This window comes from Brienomyrus brachyistius, chromosome 19 (assembly GCF_023856365.1).
Source record: "Brienomyrus brachyistius isolate T26 chromosome 19, BBRACH_0.4, whole genome shotgun sequence".
Taxonomy (NCBI): domain Eukaryota; kingdom Metazoa; phylum Chordata; class Actinopteri; order Osteoglossiformes; family Mormyridae; genus Brienomyrus; species Brienomyrus brachyistius.
Genome location: NC_064551.1, coordinates 20,033,583 through 20,052,139, shown reverse-complemented (window position 1 = coordinate 20,052,139; position 18,557 = coordinate 20,033,583). Strand labels below are relative to the sequence as shown.

Here is an 18,557-nt window from a genome sequence, read left to right as displayed (position 1 = left end):
GCGTCTCACGGAACTAGCTTATCAGATATAAGTCACGTAGAGGAACAGGAACTAGACGAGGAATGTTCTGGGTCTCCTCGCCTGAAGGACCAGTGGCTCTTGAGGTGGATATTCATCTGTGAGGATAACGCTGAGCTACTCCTAAGATGAGCTGTGCTTGTTTCTATTGCCTCATGTTGGGCAAATTCTGTGTAGACATTCAGTCATTCTTTTTTCTTTAATCAATGACATATGAAGGTTCTGTGGAGAATACATCGTGTCAGAATCGTTATTGTTTTTCCTGGGTCAATGCGTTTAACTGCTTAATGCATTTATTAAAGTTTTTAAACTGTGAAGGAACAATTGGAAACGCTTGTAAGTGTCTCATTGGCTGATAATAGTCTTGCTCTCTGGCCTTTGGGCAGGTTTTATGAGACCTAGACTTAGAAGCAGTGAGCAGTGTTGGACAGCCATCCTTGATGGGTCTCCCTGCACTATTAAATGTCAATGAGACAGTAATTCTACAATCACAAAACCAATGAGTTTGATAACCTTCAGCTTTGGGTGGGGGGGTGTTCATATTTCTTTATCATAGTGCCCATACCACCTCAGGAGAACCATGGAGCCTTTGCCATTGGGTCCCACAGTCCTTGGGGAGGGGGATTTGCCATGGAAACAAGGACCTGCCATGTTTACCATATTTACTGTTGTAAAGGTTATGTTCTATGTCTGAAACTCCACCTTGCAGGTCAGAAAGACCCAGAGTCTCAGGGTTAAATGCTGATTTTTTTTCCGTGATTTTCTTCTCATAATGACCGCTTAGAGGTCACTGTTGGAGCTGCATGTGTTTGAAAATCAGGAACACGGGACACTGCTGAAAAAGCCCAGGGCACATTCCTGTCCGCAGCAGGAAATCCGCCACACAGGTTCATGTCTTTGTTTACATTTCTCTGGCAGAAATGTACATGTGATCGCCATCTAAAAGCGGCAAGTTCACTATGAACCCACGGAATGAAACCAGCTTCTGCAATAGCTGCAGAATTGTGCTTTTTGGGTGATTAATTGCTTGACTGTTAGTTCCTCACTTAGCAACTGAAGAACAAATTTCCTAAATTTACTCAGTCAATTTTATGTTGTTTTTGTGACTGCAAAAGTCAGGCTTATTCGTATTACAGACCAAAATTCTATCAGTCCTCGAGTAAATTTTGCTTAGAAGTCATGCATGTTTACAAAGAATAATTAAAGTTAAGCAGAGGTGTGTTAAATATAAATGGTACCCTGTTTGGCTAATGATTGTATACCTGGGGCCTTTTAGGGGGGAGGGGGGAGGGGTCAGTGGGACAGCAGCCACATTACATTGGCTACCCTTGTCGTGACCCATCCATTAATGTAAAGCTTTAAGCTAGTCTCACTTTCATCAGGAGCATCTGACTGTGAAGTCTGACTGGGGTTTCAGAGGCTGGTAACATGCAGTGTTAGAGTGATGAGCTATTGACCCACTTTGTAGCGGATGTGGTCCTTCGTCCTGGGGAACTATTGTTTTTTTTTTTGGACCAAAAAGAACTTGGTGCAATTATCCAAAAGCTTGTTCATGTGGATATGGATAAATACTGCCTTCCCCCGTGGTGGTGTATTTGCCGGGTTTCCAGACAGAAAACGGACTTCACCTGGTGAGGTTCTGTTATGACTTGTAGGGCACGGACTGGGGAAGCAGGAGAAGGAGATGAGGACTGAGGTAAAAAGGGTTTTAATTGGGACACCAAGAGGCATACGAGACAAAATTACCACAGCAATACAATGACAGAACTAGGGAAACATACTCTGACGTGGACTTAAATACATAGAACTAATGAAGGCAATTAGAAACACCTGGTAAACTCGGGGAATCCACTCGAGGTTAACGAGGGGGGCGTGCTCACAAAAGGTTTTGGAAGAGTGGGTCATGACAGGTTCCTCAGGGGGAAGAGAAGACATCAGCACTACGCCACTTCCTGGGATGATCTGGTCATTCCAAAGAGCAGGTCGGGCCAGACTGGAACGTATGTGGTTGAGCGGGTTTGTAGATCAGGAGGCATGAGGAGCTTCGAAACAGTGCGTAAATGGAGCAAGATAATGAGTGGGGCAAAGGTAGGTTATAGAGGGAGCCTTGCAATGTGTGGACCATAACCGAGGCTACGAACTAGTGTTATAAATTACTGAGAAATGCTGTGAAAGGGTCTGTCTTTATGCTCTCCTGCCCAACTAATTCATCCAATGAAATGATGCCTTATTTGCCATTTGTGTAAGATATGGACAGGTGAGTTATAGAGTCTAATGGCACTAGACAGGAATGATTTCCTGAATCATTCCTTTAATGAGTCTTTTGCTGAAGCTACTCTTGAGCTTGTCAGATGTTTTGTGCAGGGGGTGAGAGGCATCGTCCGTAATTGCCAGCAGTTTTGCCAGTATTCTGTCTAAGTATGACTGCATTTACACTGGAATGCTTCTTATCGCATCTTGCTGTCCTTTCAGACGTACACACACTTACGGGTGAGAGTGAAGCAGGGGGTCTGAGTGCAGGATGAGCCAGTGTGCAGCAGTCAGGGGTAAAGGGCCTTGCCCAAGGGCCCAATAGCAACATTAGTGTGCTGGCCCTGGGATTTGAGCTGACAACCTTCCATTCCAACCTGAGCCACAAACCGCCCGCTTTATAATTAATAAGAAATAAAAAATGACAAAGTGATTCAGAAACGGTGTTCGTAGGAGTACTTGATGTCCCCCTTGAACCGTCAGAGTCCTGGAAGACCAGTGGAAAGGAGGATTTCATCAGACAGAGAAGCAGATCATCTGAGGTCTGAAGGCACTGAGTTAATCATCCGTAACCATATCAAGGTTTGACCGTGCTTTTCAATTGGCACTGATTTGATTTTCTCCTCTTAAAAACACACCAAGTGGCAGCAGAGATTAAAAAATGATCAAAAGGCAAGCTTCAGGAAATGTACCATGGGTGTATCCCAGACATTGTTTAATCTAGAACTTTTAAACATTATTTTTGCATGTTCTTCTTCCTCCAGGATAACAGAGGGCCAAGGTAAAAAGATAAGCCTTGTTTTCTCTGCGCTCCACTCTCTGAAGCACGGCGACGACGCCTCATTACCTGATATATTTCACATTAAGCTGGCCGGAGCTGGAAAGTTTTTGGGCCGCGACTAATCAGTTCCCTTACCTCGTCTCGTAAAAGCAACAGGAAGTATGACATTGGAGTGGGGGAGGGCCTCGGAAATTAAAGGCATGGGGCTAATTTTGATGAAGGACAAAGTGGCCCCCTGTTACTCTCTGAGGTGGCCCTAGTTGATTCCTTCCAGTGCAATTCTGTTTTGTTTTTTGTTTTTTAACATACAACTTCACATTCACTTGTTAATTACTTTTAATTGACCGTTGAAAGCATATTTAACTTGCACATAGCATTGAATTTTTTTTTCCCAAATGTGGTTTCACTCTGCCTGAGTGAACACAGAAATGATGGAGAGAACGAAGGGGCCAGTTTCCCCATTCCAGCCGAATGAAATGCGTGTCATTTCCTGTTACGGTCTCCCTGCGGCTTGCTACAGTCACTCTCTCACTCTATCACTCTTTAACATGCCTGCGTACTGCTTACTCCTGCTTGCCGGTGCACTCCCCACCCATCCACCCACACGCACTCCTGCAGACATGCACACGCACACTGTTTGTTCAGCGGTAAGGCGCGCAGTGAGTGCCCCTGTGACATTCTGGGGAGGGAGGAGGAAAGAGTGAGGGGGTGGACTCATTTCTGCTGTGTTTAAGAGGAGGGGGACAGTGTGGAGCTGACGTTGGAGTTTTTCTGTCCTGCCACACGACTGCACTGCTTGTCTTGCTTTGAGTAACGGGAGGTGTAACCTCGGAGGAGCATACCTTCTTAAAAGGAACATACTTTTTTTTGTTGCTGCTTTCCTATTCTCCTTTTTGTTGCCCACGTTCTCTGTTCACTGCTCTACTTCGGGGAGCCCTGGATTACTCATCTGAGAGTCTGTTTGCCTGGTCTGAGTCTGGGGAACAGAGGAGAAAACGAAGAAGCATCTGCTTAACCATGAACTTGTAAGTGCTCGCTTTTATGTCCTATCGCTTTCCCTGCTCAGTTCTCAAGGGATTCCCTAAAAGGAGGAGGGTCCCTAACAAGCTAGGTTTCACAAAATATCCCTTAAAAATGATCTGCTAGGATCTTTAAGCTTCTTATGAAGAAGAGTTGGTGTAACCTAAGGGAATGTCAGACTGAGAAATGTGGCGACCCTTCTTTTTCCTTGAAGTGGTTCGAGTTTCGCCTGCACTCGTCGAGGTGATCGCATGCAGGGTTTGACCTACAGCTTGCGGTATTGTACTCATGTGCTCCTTCTGATTCCTTAGGGGCAAGAAAGGACAAGTAGCATGAGAACATGCTTTGAGATTTCATGTAGGAACTCCTAACCTTCCAGTCAGGGCAATGGACAGATGCAGGAACCTCATCCAGTCTAAACGGCTGGATGTTTAGGTGGAGTGTGTTTTCTAGAGGACCAAAATTCGTCAGGGATTGATTCGCTCCCACCACCGGGAAGGTTAGCAAACGTCTGCTGGGAAGGGTAGCAAACGTCTGCTGGCTGATCTCTTCATACTCGAGTGTGATGGTGCTGAACCTTTTTTTTAATCCTTATAAATGTATCCATTTGAATTGTCTAAACCCGATTAGCCATTCAGCTTGAGAGCTTTATTTGCTAGTAAATGAACTCAGAAGGAAACACCCATATTTTGCTAAGACAGTACCTCTTACAAGACGAAGCCTTCTGTCTGATGCACAGACCCTCATATGGCTGACTGTGAATGTTCCAAGTAACATGCCCCTCCCCTTCAACGTGGGACGGTTTGTAGTGTTTTTGCTTAACACCTTCTCGAGCTTCTCCTTCTGCCATACGTGTTTAATTACAGAAAGCAGCACGCTCCTCGTCAGGAACGTGCCTGCACTGCAACTGGAGAGGAAATTAATACTGCTGGACTGGGCTCTGTTTGTTATTGCAATTATTGCAATAATAGTTGTATTGTAGTTTGAATTGAGCGTGATTACAGCAGCAGGGGAGGTCCTTTCACCAGAGAGGCAGCAAATGACAAGAAGATTCCTGTTGCCCTGGCGCCCTGGGGAGCCTCTCATTCATTCAGCCATTGAATGGCACGCTATCTTCTCTTCTTTTAGCACTTTGGCTTAGATGCGTATCTCTGCCCGCAGGGCCGGATTTAGAGGCTCGTTCTTTCACCAGGACAGGAGGGTTCCAACCTGCGCGTCCTAGAGTTGACCGGAACAACGGAAGTCTGGAGGCGAACACACAGAACAGCGAGTCATGTGTTAGGCTTAATTTCAGGTTAAATCCATGTTTAAATAAACCCGGCATGTCGGCCCAGGGCTACATAAACGCAACGAGGGTCGAGAGCAGGGAGTGGTGTCTCGGTCAGGTTATAAATGCCAGAACTCTTATCTTCAGGAATCTCGTTCGGCTGATAAAAGAATCTTCTGAGTGCTAGCTCATACCTCCCCAGCCCCCAACAATGTCTGAGGAAAGGAGAGGAACCCTTCATTTCTTTATTTTCACCCATCCCTTTCTCCCACCTTCCCCAAGTCCCCACACCCCAGTCCTCCCACTCTCTCCAGCACTGACTTTACTACCTGCGTATCTCACCAAATGGTTCCAGTTAGTCTGGCCAGCCTGCATGGGATCCGACAGGCTCTCCCTCTCGCTGCGCCTGTTCTCTGTTGTTCTTGCCTTCTCCTAAAATTCATGCACCAACCCTCTGTCCCTTACGCTATGGTCTGAAGTTTCAGGGTCTTGATAGAAAAAGCAGATGTTGCTATGGGGGGGGGTGCTTCCTGGCACTCAGTTTAGCAACAGGCAGCTGCTTTGTGTCAGGTTCTGGACTCCAACGGACCCCCCACCCAAGAAACCCCTCAGCCCCATTGACCCACACAATCATTAGCTGGGAGGGTTAACATCAACTGGGGGTTGTTTTGCACCGTGAATCCACGGCCTGTGGACCTTAACAATAGGCCTTCACAAGTGTTGAAGGTAGGATGCACCTGAAGGCGCCTAATTTGTTTCTGTTCGCTTCTTGCCTTCCTGCAGTGTTCTGTAAGGTCCTGTGTAGCACTTGCTGCAATGGTAAAGTGCATTTGGTACTGGTCCCTTATTGGAAGCTCAGCCTAGCTACACTTAAACCTTAACTGCATAACACCTAGTGATGTATCCGTCTTGTTGTACGGCATCGTAAACAAACACACCTACTAAGTGAAGAAATGTCAATAATTGTACGCTTCCGATAGGTTAACTGCATAAGGACATAGGTTGCATCTCCTTAGTCCAACGCTGGCATTTGTCTCCCAGTGATGATTTATGGTTTAGTTATGGTTCATCGATATTAATGCGCAGAAGAGATTTTACCATTTGCCAGATGGGATAGCTGCTTGAAAGGTCTTTTTGGTCATGTTGTTGATCCTACAGTTGTTTAAAAAGTCAAACTGGGAGACGCTTCAATGACTCTTGTTCACGAGGGACCAGGAGTTTAATTTGGCCTTTATAATCTGGGTGTGGAAAAGGATATTTTTACTGCAGGAGCCTCGTTCTACTGGTACAATCCACCACGCAGCAGACTTTCCCTTTTGAGGAGCCCAGCTGGCTAATAAGACGAAAATATAATGCCAAGAAGGAGGGGTGCTGGGGGGCCAGTATCAGAATTAATCATCCTCAAGCTGCAAGCCGCTTGAAGGGACCCAGCATAGCACATGTGGTCGCTTTTACGAGCCCACCCTGCCCTCATTACGCGCAATTTGTTCTGAGAAGCCGTGGACCTCCAGGCGCCCGAGAAGATAGAGTTGGTTCAGAAAACGGGAGAGCGGGAAGCCCATGATGGTGGCATTGTCCCATAAGCCTGAATCCAGCAGCATCCCCAGGGCTGCATTCTGGAATATGCCTTCATCTTCACGGACCACTTTCCCAATCCGTCTCCCGTTTCAAAAGCACGATTAATGGTCCGCCGTGCGCGTTTTTCAAACTAGCTCCTTAACGAAGTGGAACACTGAATTTCACTAGTTCTGTTTGCTCGTTTGCTTGTGGCATGGAATTCGGGGGGGGGGGGGGGTGACACAAAGGTTACACTACAAGTGATCTTTAAAGCCTCCGCTCTCATACAAGTCGGGGTACCCTTGGGATTTCTCGTGTAAGCCCCCTCTGTGTTTTAATCTCAGCCACACGGAGACCACAGATCCATCTGATTGAGGGTGCAGTATGTTCCAGTGCTGACTTCCAGTGCTGTGTTCCACTGCTGAGTAAATATGCTGCAAATAAAAGAATAAATGAGATTCGCACAGACTTGTTGCACAGCCAGCGGTGTTGGATTGCATGTGGTGGTACCAGTGAAATTGAAATACAGATTATTAGTGTCTTACGAAGGTCATTAGCAACCTCCTTTCAGACGTATCCCTTTGGGACACTTCTGTGATTCTTTGAACTCTGAAAATAAAGGATATTTGAATATCACTGTGGATTTCCAGTTTGCAAAAAATGTTGAAGAGGACTTTGGGAGTTGAAACCAAAATTTATGAGAGTTCTGTGGTACAGCAGAACAAAAAACCTGGATCAATTTTGTTGGATATGGACCCAAACAATGATGTGGAAGATCAGAGTGGTTCCATTATTTTAAAAGAGTGACTAACGGTGACACTACATAGGATTTCCGATGTGACACATCCATCTGTGGTCAGCTTCCGTCTCGTTACAACATTTCCTTTGCAGTCTTCAATTAACATCAGTTAACATTAACTGGAATAAATTTCAAAAAACATATTTCTTTGAGGAACCACTTTGATTGAGGTCTTTATACGTATATTGTGTGCCTGTTAATTTTACAGTACTGGTTTGACTTGTGCTTCATTGCTTTCTGTGGCTTCTGTTCTCATGCTCTGTTGGATGATCTTGGCTTTGGACGTCTACTGGAGCCTGGCTTGTTTATTTGCTTTAAAGTTCTCGAAAATCTCCATCACATTCATCTTAAATCAGATCCCACCGAGACTAAAAATATTTGTCATGCAGCCTTACTGCTGTTTTTTCATCCAACCAAAGTGGCTGTTTGGTCCTTCTTTGGTACTTGCGCTGAAATCTGTTTCCTGTCTGTGCTTCAAGTACCATACTGTGGATGTGGCTTGACCAAGTGACCAGGTTTAGCTTCAGCCTAGAATTGAGCTCAGATGACACGTTTTAATTCAGTAGCTGTGTTTGCTTTTGTGTGGAGCAGTGCTAAATCTTTAACCCTGTGGGGGAAATGAAATAATTTGGCCGTGAGTTTAATTTATGCGGAGTGATTTTTGCAGAACTGTGAACAGATCAGATCTTTCTGCTTCTTCGTCGGCCTCCATGATGGGCTACCATGTTCTCTGTGATTGCCTCGGGCTTGTGGGGTGTTTGTCTCTTGCTGAAGGTCAGGCACCATGTATGAATTACATCTGACAGCAAATGGGAAGCCAGAGCCTGCCTCTGTTCATGCAGCACCCCCGAGGAACGTGTGTTGTACGCAGAGCGATGCCAGTATGGATTTGGACTCCTCGATGGCCATGGCATGCTGCCCGGTACTGAGGAAAGGGGGCCCTTTTTGGGGGGTCCGGGCCCTGGGTTTTGCTACTGCTGGGGAGACAGTCCCATCAGCCACCTTGCCCCCCATTTCTCCACGATAGGGTGACAGGAAAACTTCAGCTCTGGTTGACAGTAACAGCTCATGCATTGACCGCAACTTTCTTGTTTCCATGAACAAATAATGAACAGTCAGCTGTCTGCTGGGCTGATATAATCCTAGAAGCTGGATTTTTTTTATGCTACAGAATCTGTACAGAATCTGTACAGAATCAAACTTTGTAGAGAATTTCGAAAGAATTGATCTTAATTGTTTACTGAGGAATTTGCAATAATTTAAAAAATGTTCCTCTTTCTGCAATGGGTTGGCCCCCCATCCTGGGTTGTTCCCTGCCTCGTGCCCATCATTCCAGGATAGGCTCCAGACCCCCCACGACCCAGTAGGATAAGCGGTTTGGAAAATGGATGGATGGATGTTCCTCTTTGTAAACCCCTATAGCTTTCTAATGTTTTTCCTCTCCTTTATTGTAGTGTTTTTAGTAGAGAGATACGTTGTCACATCTGTGTGGGTTTAAGTTTTTCTTGGTCCATAGCTACGTAGCTGAGCCACCGCTCCTCAGCGGTTCAAGGAATCCAGTTTAGTTTTGAGGCAAAGGAATCCTGGCCATGAACCATCATTCAGAGACGACTAAAGAAAGCGGAAATGTGGAGGCGAATTTGCCCGTAGTCATGTGGTGCGACTGCAACGTGAACAACGCGGTTAGCCACTCGGTACTAGCGAGCAGCTAATCAATTACAATTAGGAGTTCAAGGGAAAGAAAAATATTTTGGAACTATTTCAGTCTAGAACTGCCTGTTTAGCCTTGGAGGAATGAGGGTTGCCTCCAGCCCTTTCCAGAAGAAAGAAAAGCCCCGTTTGGATGGAGCTGCTCAACCTACACGATGAGATCAGAATTTGCGAGGATTCTTGAAGGAAGCCGGTAATGAACTCGAGGTGCCACAGCCCCTTGAAGTGAGCCATTTGTTTCCCATCAGCTCCCACCCGTGCCCCGACTCCCAGGGCCCGACTCCCAGGGCCCGACTCCCAGGGCCCGACTCCCAGCGCCCGACTCCCAGGGCTTTCTGTTTTGGCCGAACAACGCTATGTATGACAACAGAAAGATCTTTGGTTAAGGATCTCTGACCTATGTTGGTCCAGCAAGCTAAGCAACCTTTTCTTATCGGACCATGGTGCTGAGGGTGGACAGGCAGTCACAGAGCTGGTAAAGTTCGAGTGGTTAATGCCAAGGCAACATCTTAGCCTTAGGTTTCACAAATATAATGAGTCAATTATGATGTTCACAATGATGCCATGAGTGTGCTAGCAGGAGTCCACGTAACACCACAAATTTGAAAACACATTTCAAACAAAAACGCAATTTGTTAAAAACTTACACATAAGAAAGTATTCAAATATGGAAAAAAGGGCTGTTTTCCCGAACTCTATTGGGCTGTCTGTCATCAACATGCAGTCATTGCTCCAACTTCAACTGCTGTTTATTTAAAAATACCCACAAAAGCAGGTGGTTGTGGCTCCCAAAGGACAGCCGCCATGGACGGCTTCAGAGTTCAGGTCCATTTACAGCCTGAAAGCAGGTGCTTTGAGAAGCTTCACAGGTTCGTCTTTGCGGGAATGTTGTAGGTCAATCATCAGGGGAGGTGTGGCTCGGCCCCCCAGGGGACTGTAACGCTCTCTCTTTATACGCGGACTATAAGGGTAGAGGCCGAGTACGAGGTGGGCAGTGCCTTGCAGCCTCATGTCCGTAACAGAGCTCCTTCAGCGGGAGTGAAGTATTAACAGGTAATGAGGACACTCTGTGCCTGTCATGTGGACATGTGCCATAAATGGCCTCCCCAATACCCTCTGGGCAGTACAGACCCCGACACATGCGGTTTGGAGATAGGAAAAGATAGCTTGCAGTGCTGCAGCAGGAGAAAGATTCAGCATGTAAGGTGAAAGTGTGGAATGACGATGGGGGGAGGTGGAACAGAATTTAGCCGTTTGTGTTCCTTAATAGAAAACAGCTGCTGGAGTTTCCTATTCAGTCCCATCGATAGACTTCAGCCGCCGTTGACTGGAGTGTTACGGGGAAAGCGGAGTCCTGTCAGGCCAGCAAAGTGCTTGGCACTCTGAAAACCCCGACTGACCCTTCACTTATTGCTTTGGGTTGGTCAGCTACCACATGACTATATAGTTTATTCTGTCCTGGCACATGTAGCTGAGGAGTCTGAGGGGTCCCAAAGATCTGCTGCTCTGGCTTTCAGTGTCTATAGCCATGTTTCCCGCCATGCAAGTGCGCCAAACGCACGCCCCGCATGCCCATAGTGCGCTAGCTGCCGTTTTTAGCACATTCCAAGCCGGCCTCTTAATGACCGGTTGACGATTATGCACACCATCTATTAGGCACAGCGGAAGCCAGAGCTGGCGTGTGGGTTGTGTTTTTATTGCGTCGGCCGTCCTCAGAGGGCCTCGGTCGGCCGTCTTCAGAGCGCCTCGGCCGGCCAGAATGCGGTGGTCCACCCGCCTGCCAGCCGCCTTGCAGGGTGCGCGGTTTCACAGTCCAGCATTGCAGTGCAGTTCCCCCCCCTGACTATTTTCCCAGGTCAGGCAGAATGCAAACCGTGAGCACTGAGGGATTATGGGAAAGGGTCACTGGTCTGGGACTGTCACACTGAATGAGCCACAGATAGAAAAAAAGTAGAAATTAGCCCCCATTGCTATTTAAAGTTTATGATTTATTTATGATGCCTATGGTTAATTATGGTGTGTTCGTCACACCTTAACATCTGGGCCCACTGGAAAAAGGCTGGATGCTTGTGGGGTGGGGGGTTTTAACTCGTTTTCGAACTAGAGACCCCAAATTGCGATGAACTAGACCTAGGAACCTCCTGCCACTAAGTAACCCAACCATAAGGACAGGAGATGCAGGTTCACTGCTGGCTCCTGTTCGCTGGTCACAGACTCCAAGTTGAAAACTTCTGCTGTAGGACAAGGTCAAATTAGGATGGGAAATAAATATTTTGCTTTGTCAATGTTCCATTTTTCCCTTTGTGTAGTGTATAAATAGAACCAAGTGGTCAAAAAATCATCCAGAATAGTCTGGTAATTTGATCTGTGAGTAAACATGGCGGCATGTTGTTGGAGAGCATGTTTTTAAAGTTAGACCCTAGAAAATCTTGTTGGTGTATGAACTGAACTGGCTGTCTGGTCTGCTCTTTCAATTCAATTTATTTATATAAATGTAGGGAAAAATAGCATATGTCTGCTTTATTTAATGGGCAAACGCTGTAATGCAGAGTCCAGGAATGCAATTAGCCACCTGTCTGCCCAATTCAGGAGCGTGAGTAAAATCGTAGCATGGCCTGTAAAGCCAAGCACTTTCTTCCATCTGTTTTATACTGTTTCTTTGGCAGTTTTTGCGTGAAAGTAGTTATCGTTTCAGATTATCCACATGTGGCGTCAGGGCAGTGCCTGTTAAAGAGGTATTGAAATTATTAATCCCACGATGAAGCACTAATGGCCAGTTTGCTTTGGGCGTATTTGTTTTGCGTTCATATACTCCATCCCTTCGTTAAGGATGACTATGAGCTGGAGTGGTTTTATTTGAAGCTGTCGTTGATCATGAAGCGCTGGCCATGGTGTGATGGGCTGTACCAGAACGCGTCGTTCCGTTTGGACTCTACCACATTGCTTCCTGTTTCCTGCCTTGTGTGGAGATTGCAGCCCTACCATTACTGCCATTCCCGTATAATAGTGGATTCACGCAATGGCTCTGGCTTCTTCCAACTGTCTTGGGTTTTAGGGTGAAGCAGTGCTTGGGAGCCTTTCATCTTCTGGGGGCCCCTGCTAGGCTTTTGTGCATCTCACACACACTGCAGCCAGCTGCTTCCTTCTACTCATGTCATTAATAGCCTGCTAATCCCTGCTCCGGGGCTGTGGGGAGCCATGAAGCCATCTTACCGATGGAGTCGCTTTCAGGTGCAGCATCGAGCTCCATCTTTGGTCATCATGGTGATAGTGGGACATGAGTGAAGCAGGTTTGTTTTATGATAAGCGCAGTTGCTGTTTCACATGTCTTTCAGTTATGGAGCCTTTATTCTTCTTCTCCGGATGAAGATTGGACCTCAGTGTCAGTTAGAACCTTTCAGAAATAAGTTCTATATGCATTGATTTGCTAACAGTTGATGCTTTTCTGGCCTGTACTTAATGTTTATCGTTCATGAAACTGTGCTAAGAAAACTACTCTCTGACTATCCCGACATTCTAGTTTTTGTATTATATCTGATACTTAATTGATTGGAAGGATTAAATATATGTTCTACTTTTCCATCCATCCAACTTTCCTTCATCCATCCATCAACGTATCCATCCATCCATTCATCCATCCATCCATCCACTGGGATTTTAAGATGATGATTTCTCTAATGTTTTCATCTCTGTACAAGCTCAGCAAGTCCAGCTCTATGTTTTGCTTTGGGTTTCGTGGTTGGCATTAGCTCTATCCCTCGCTTGGTCTCAATCCACACATTCTTTTGAGAACTTAAATAAACCAGCCAATGCAGCTGGGGGGGGGGGGAGGATTCTGTCCTACTTGTGGGGGGGGGGGGCAGTTTCTAATATCCTGTGGTGACATGTTGACTGTGGGCACGTGGCTGAATCGGCAGCCTTCCGGAACTCAGCAACACGTGTGTGAAGTTAGCACTAATCAGCAGCCTTTAGTCCATCCTCAGTGGGAGAGGGGACTCCTCCCTCGCTAATTAGCATCCCGTCCCCCTTGAAAGAAGACTGAGGGCAGCCTGTAATTTCCCTCGGTTTGTTGACTTTGGAGATGGGAGGGCTGGCCTCAGCCATCCCAGCCTTCATGCCTGCGTACTCCGAATGATCTGTGGTAGTACTATGGCCTACCATTGTTCCCGCTTCAAAGGGAAAGCAGCCACATTCTGATGCACCTGTTCTGTCTGCGGGTCTTAAATTAGTGCGGGATTTATCCCTTTGATCTTCTCCCAGAGAACCGCCATTGCCTTTCTTCTCTGCGGCAGCTACAAATTGGCTACCAAAGGATTATCGCGACACAAGAGCCGCCCCGCCCGCCCAAACTTGCTCCTCTTTGTCACACAATCACGCTTTGATTGGCTTATTTCTCTGGACTACATCCATCCATCATTTTAGGGCTTTCAGCCGTGTCTTCAGCGGCTTTTTTTGGATTCGTGTTTTGGCAGCCGTGCCTTGGTGTGAGGACGGAGCAGTCCTTGACCCGATGGATTGTGGGTGTGTCCTTGGGCTATTTTGGGGTCTACTTTGGAGGTCTCAGAGGACAATGGCCTGTTGTATTTTGACATTCGTGAAATGAGGTGAAAGGTTGCACATTTCCAGTGTTCAACTATGATGGGAATGTAAGTTTGTCAGACATCAGAAATGCTTCCTTCCTTCATGGTTACATTGCTTCAACCTTATTTTTTTGGAGGGTCTTAATTGAATTAATTGAACTTTTTCTTAGGAGATGGGGAATTGATGTGAATCTGGTACCAATGTCACTCATGATTGTGACATTTTCCCTCTTGTTGAGATGGTTTGTAGCATTTAAACAACATTTTGTATGTCCTGCAGTCCCCGGTGTGATGGTTAATATAATTCTGTTTACTTATCCACTCCACCTTTCCCTGAGAAATAGCGAGATGGCGGCTTTGTCTGGGATCTGGGCTTCCCACAACCTTGTGCTGGATGAGTAGCTATAAATGATGGATGAGTGCCTTGTACGCGACACAGCTATTGAGCCAAAGACCCTGTCACACGGGATTCTTGGATAACTACCCGCACTCTGGCTGGAGATCGAGACTGGCACTGACAACCCAGTCGATTTTCCCACAGAAACCAAGACAGACATATTTAGTTGTTCCTTGTGGGACGCAGGCTAAAGTCAGCCTTTTTGCGTAATATCTGTCCACCAAAACATCCCCCGTATGCCTCCCCGTTCTTATTTAACCTTTTATATGCACACAAATAACAAAACATAGAATACTAATATGCAGCACTTAATGAAATCTCTCCTTACTGGTAAATTCAGTTTCTTCACGTTTCAATTGCGTAACCAGTACAGAGTCACAGAGAGGCCACTGCTTAAATTTATAAACTTTCTTCATTTTTTAGACTTTTCTTTCTGTTGAACTTGGTACACATTGCGATATTAAAATACCGGACCATTTCATCCTCCTTTGAGATCGTGCGAGGTCTTCATGGGAGTGAATTTAGGGAATGTGGTGTGAGATGGTGCGGCTTGTCCTAGTGAGGATGGTGTGTGTGCCAGCTGACATGGAGACAAGAGGACGGAGCAGAGATGTGTTGGACAGGATGCTAGAGGAAGCATTGTTTTCTGGCATCAGCGGGATCTGGGGATATCTTCTGGGGAGGTACAGGAAAACCAAAAACCATCCATATATTACTGGTAATAAGACTCAAGTGAATGAACAGGCATCCAGGAGAGGTTGTGCCCCAGCCTTGTCCCCTAAACATTCGGGGGTGGCCCCCTGGTCCCTAGAGGACCCAGACCAGGATAAGGAACTGAATATGGACGCGTGGATGAATTGACAGACTGAATGAATGCCATAGTCATCTGACATCGCCCTGTCCCAAGACGTTCATGTGAACCCCCCCGATTTTACAAACACCCCCTTTTTTGCCGTTTTGATTATTGTGTAGCACGGAATACTCCCTGAGATAAGAATCATGCAAGCTATTTCTAAAAGACTTCTGACATCATGTGTATTGTTAATACTTCACTTGTAAATACTTCCAGTGTTCCCAGTAAGATAAGAATAGTGTGTTGGGGTCCCTGGGGACTGTCTATAGAAGGTTTGTTTTTAGGATTTTGTTGGAGGGTTTGCAGTGAAGCCTAAATTCAACTTTGGAGACGTAACTTTTTGTTTGTGCACACGCACAAACGAACCCCTCGGCACCTGTAACCTGTCCGTCGTGCTGTCGATGGTCGTTTCTGTGCGCAACAAGCGCGGGTCTTCGGTGAGGCTCCGTGTGTGGTCAGCTCGGAAGCAGCATGTGCAGAAGGAATTTTTGCCCCTCCCCACCTCAACATCTGTTTGGAGCACAATACCTGACTCACTGAATACATGGTAGGGAAATGTGGGGAGGGTAGGGAGTATACAGGAAAGTTATCAATGACATCACAACCCTGGGTCTGTGATTCCACGGTGAGTCACCTCCACCCCTCCCCCCTTCTCCACCTAGTCCCCAAGAAGCTGCTCCAGGACGTCACAACCGAACAAACAGGGAACACACCCCTCCATCCCAATGACCTCAACATCGTAGGAGACGGCGCCCCACTCAACAGAGCTGAGCTCGTGACCTCTGACCCTCAGCCAGGTAGGCACCCCCGTCCAATCCCGGCTGAACGTTACTCTGTAGAGAGATGTTGCTGTCAGGGTTCTAGGTTCGATCCCAGAACTCCTGCTGGATCTCATCTCCCGAGAGGTTTTATCTAACACCTGTGAAGGAAACTTTGGCACCACTGGAACTGAAGATGGACAGAGTCCAAAGCATACATGTTATATAACCGCCGACGTGGGTCTCGTAACGGAAAGGCACTCAAACGCCGGGGTAGTGGTCATCCTGCACGTCAGCCACGTGAAATCGATCTCCTCGTAACTCAGGGGCCTGGCGTCCAGCAGGAACCCCAATGACTCATGAATTAAAGAGGGAAACCTTAATTCCAGGGCCTCTGTATGGGTCCGAGGGTGAAGAGGCCCATCACCCCCTTAAAAAGCAGCCCCCGCCCCCCCCCCCCCCCACACACACACACACACACACACGCTGGAAGCCATAACAGAATCTTTCTACCCCCATTTCCCTTTCTCTAAAGACATGTTTCTTAGCACACATGCCAGTCCTCCAGAAAATTCCCTGGGGGGGATGATCCACAAGTGCCTTGTCCTATGCCTTGTTTATGCCATAAGGGCCAAACACAGATTCTTTTCTCTTTTGGTAAATGTCCTGTTTGCTTCATATACAGCTACCAGGCTTGAGGTTGTAAAATGGTGGAAACTTCAGGATTAATGTTGGAGGTCACTTTTGGCAGGATACACAGTATTTTATAGAGAAGAAATAAACTTTTAGATAGTGGTAAGTTTCAGACTTGGATCGGTGTGACAAATGGGACCGCATCACACTGGGACCTGGCCAGGAGGAGCAGGCTGCACAAACATTTCTCCTTTTTGGGAATAAATGATGAGAGGTGCAGGATGGAGCCAACAGGACACAAACATATACACAGAAATCAAGGGAGCTGCGCTGACGGGCTAGAGAAATAAACATATCTGGGACAAATATAGCCCACACACAGGGATTTGGGGTCTTGGGATTGGCATCAGTACTGAGGTGCTTGGGTATGGGATGGTGGAGGTAAGGAGGGGGCAAACCAATCATTAAGCATAAAGCTGGTCACATGACTCTCTCTCCCCACTCCCACACAGAAGGTTATAACAGACTGCTGTGTCTGTAAAGTTACCATTCATTCCGAAAGCTTACCGATAATTTCGGAATATGTGAAGTATCTTTTAAGGCCACTATTACAGTGTATAATGACTTAAATATTATATATTTAGCTTGGCTCGGATTTGCAGCAAGATTTGAAGTAATTTATTGTCAAGGCTTCTCTTTAATTAATCCAATCTGTGGCGCCAGGAGATATTCACCCGTGGTTTAGCTGTGTAGTGATTTATATGTTCATACCCTGTGGACTCAGAACTAGAATCAGTGTCAGAGTCAGTTCATCACCCCACAGTGTATGAGGGATTTGCCTTTATTCTTCTGGTGCTGCTCGAAATGGGGAAAGAAAGAAAAACCCACATTTGACAGTGACAAAATCATGCCAACGTGAGCTACAGTGTCAACATGTCAGAAAAGTGTGAAAATACAGATAAGCAGTAAGCGGAGCCCTGGTAGAAATTCCAGGTTTCATCTTTAACCAGCAGGACAGCTCAGGGAAGGATGCTTCTTCGTCATCCACTTAGCTCTAACATTGAATGACCTGCATTGTTTTCCAAGATCACGGTGTAGAGTCAAAATAGGAATTTATCATCTGAGGTCCTCGGTGATACGTATAACAATAAAGCTCATTTCTGCTGCTCCAGATGGTCCTAGGGCAGGCACCAATCAGAGTAACCTATTTACACAGCATCGGAGCCCCAACATCCAATCACCTCGTGTCCTGTTTTATTTGGAAAATATATTAATAGTTCTGTTTTTATCAGCAGAGAAAAAAAAGGTTTCTGAAAGGAGGAAAAACTGATACGATTTTATGTAATTACCAATAATTTAAATTGTTTATGTATAAATTTATACCTATTATTACTTTATTAAACGTTCTTCTAAAAATTGAACTGAAATACGTATAAATATGGGACTTTCCCATATTTGACTTCCCCAGAGAGCTTCATGTAAAAATGAGACGTGTCCGGATGGGAACGCCAGTCGACCCCCAGTTGGCATGGATGTGTCCACTGGGTAGATGGAATCCACATCTCGTAATTAGAGCTCATTTCTCCACCCACGTCTCAGGTTCACTGTCTTAGTTTGTGGCCTTGTGTTTACAGGAAAAACGTATTTTCACCGAGGTGTCTGCTGTCGACGCCTGTCGCTCAGTGCCTGAGTGTGTGTTTGTTCATTTTAGGAGGACTGCCTGTCTGTAACCTGTTGGGATCAAACGGATGGGAAAATATTGGTCGATCTGGAGAGCATGGCAATTAGAAGGATGTGTGTTTACAACATGTTTTTGAATTACTGTGCCCTTTCAAGTACCTCTCTGAATCTTAGACTTTTCAATTAACCACAGCTTCAAAAGCCGATCTTTAACTCACAAATGTTTACCAAACCTAGACATATTTAACGTAATT

General features: G+C 46.1%; 1 protein-coding gene across 3 annotated transcripts in view; it reads left to right on the top strand.

Annotated features, from left to right (window-relative positions):
• LOC125714848 (protein eva-1 homolog A) overlaps positions 1-18,557 on the top strand; it is a 60,972-nt gene that overhangs the window by 39,131 nt on the left and 3,284 nt on the right. The window contains exons 1-2 of one of the 3 annotated variants that reach the window (XM_048985865.1): positions 3,650-4,074; positions 15,895-16,029. Coding sequence is in view for 1 of the 3 variants with exons in the window: in XM_048985864.1 (XP_048841821.1) it covers positions 15,895-16,029 (135 nt within the window). In the remaining 2 variants the exon portion in view is untranslated. Of the gene's footprint in view, positions 1-3,649; positions 4,075-5,942; positions 6,063-15,894; positions 16,030-18,557 lie in introns of those variants that run through there. The other 2 variants (XM_048985866.1, XM_048985864.1) reach the window with 2 other exon arrangements.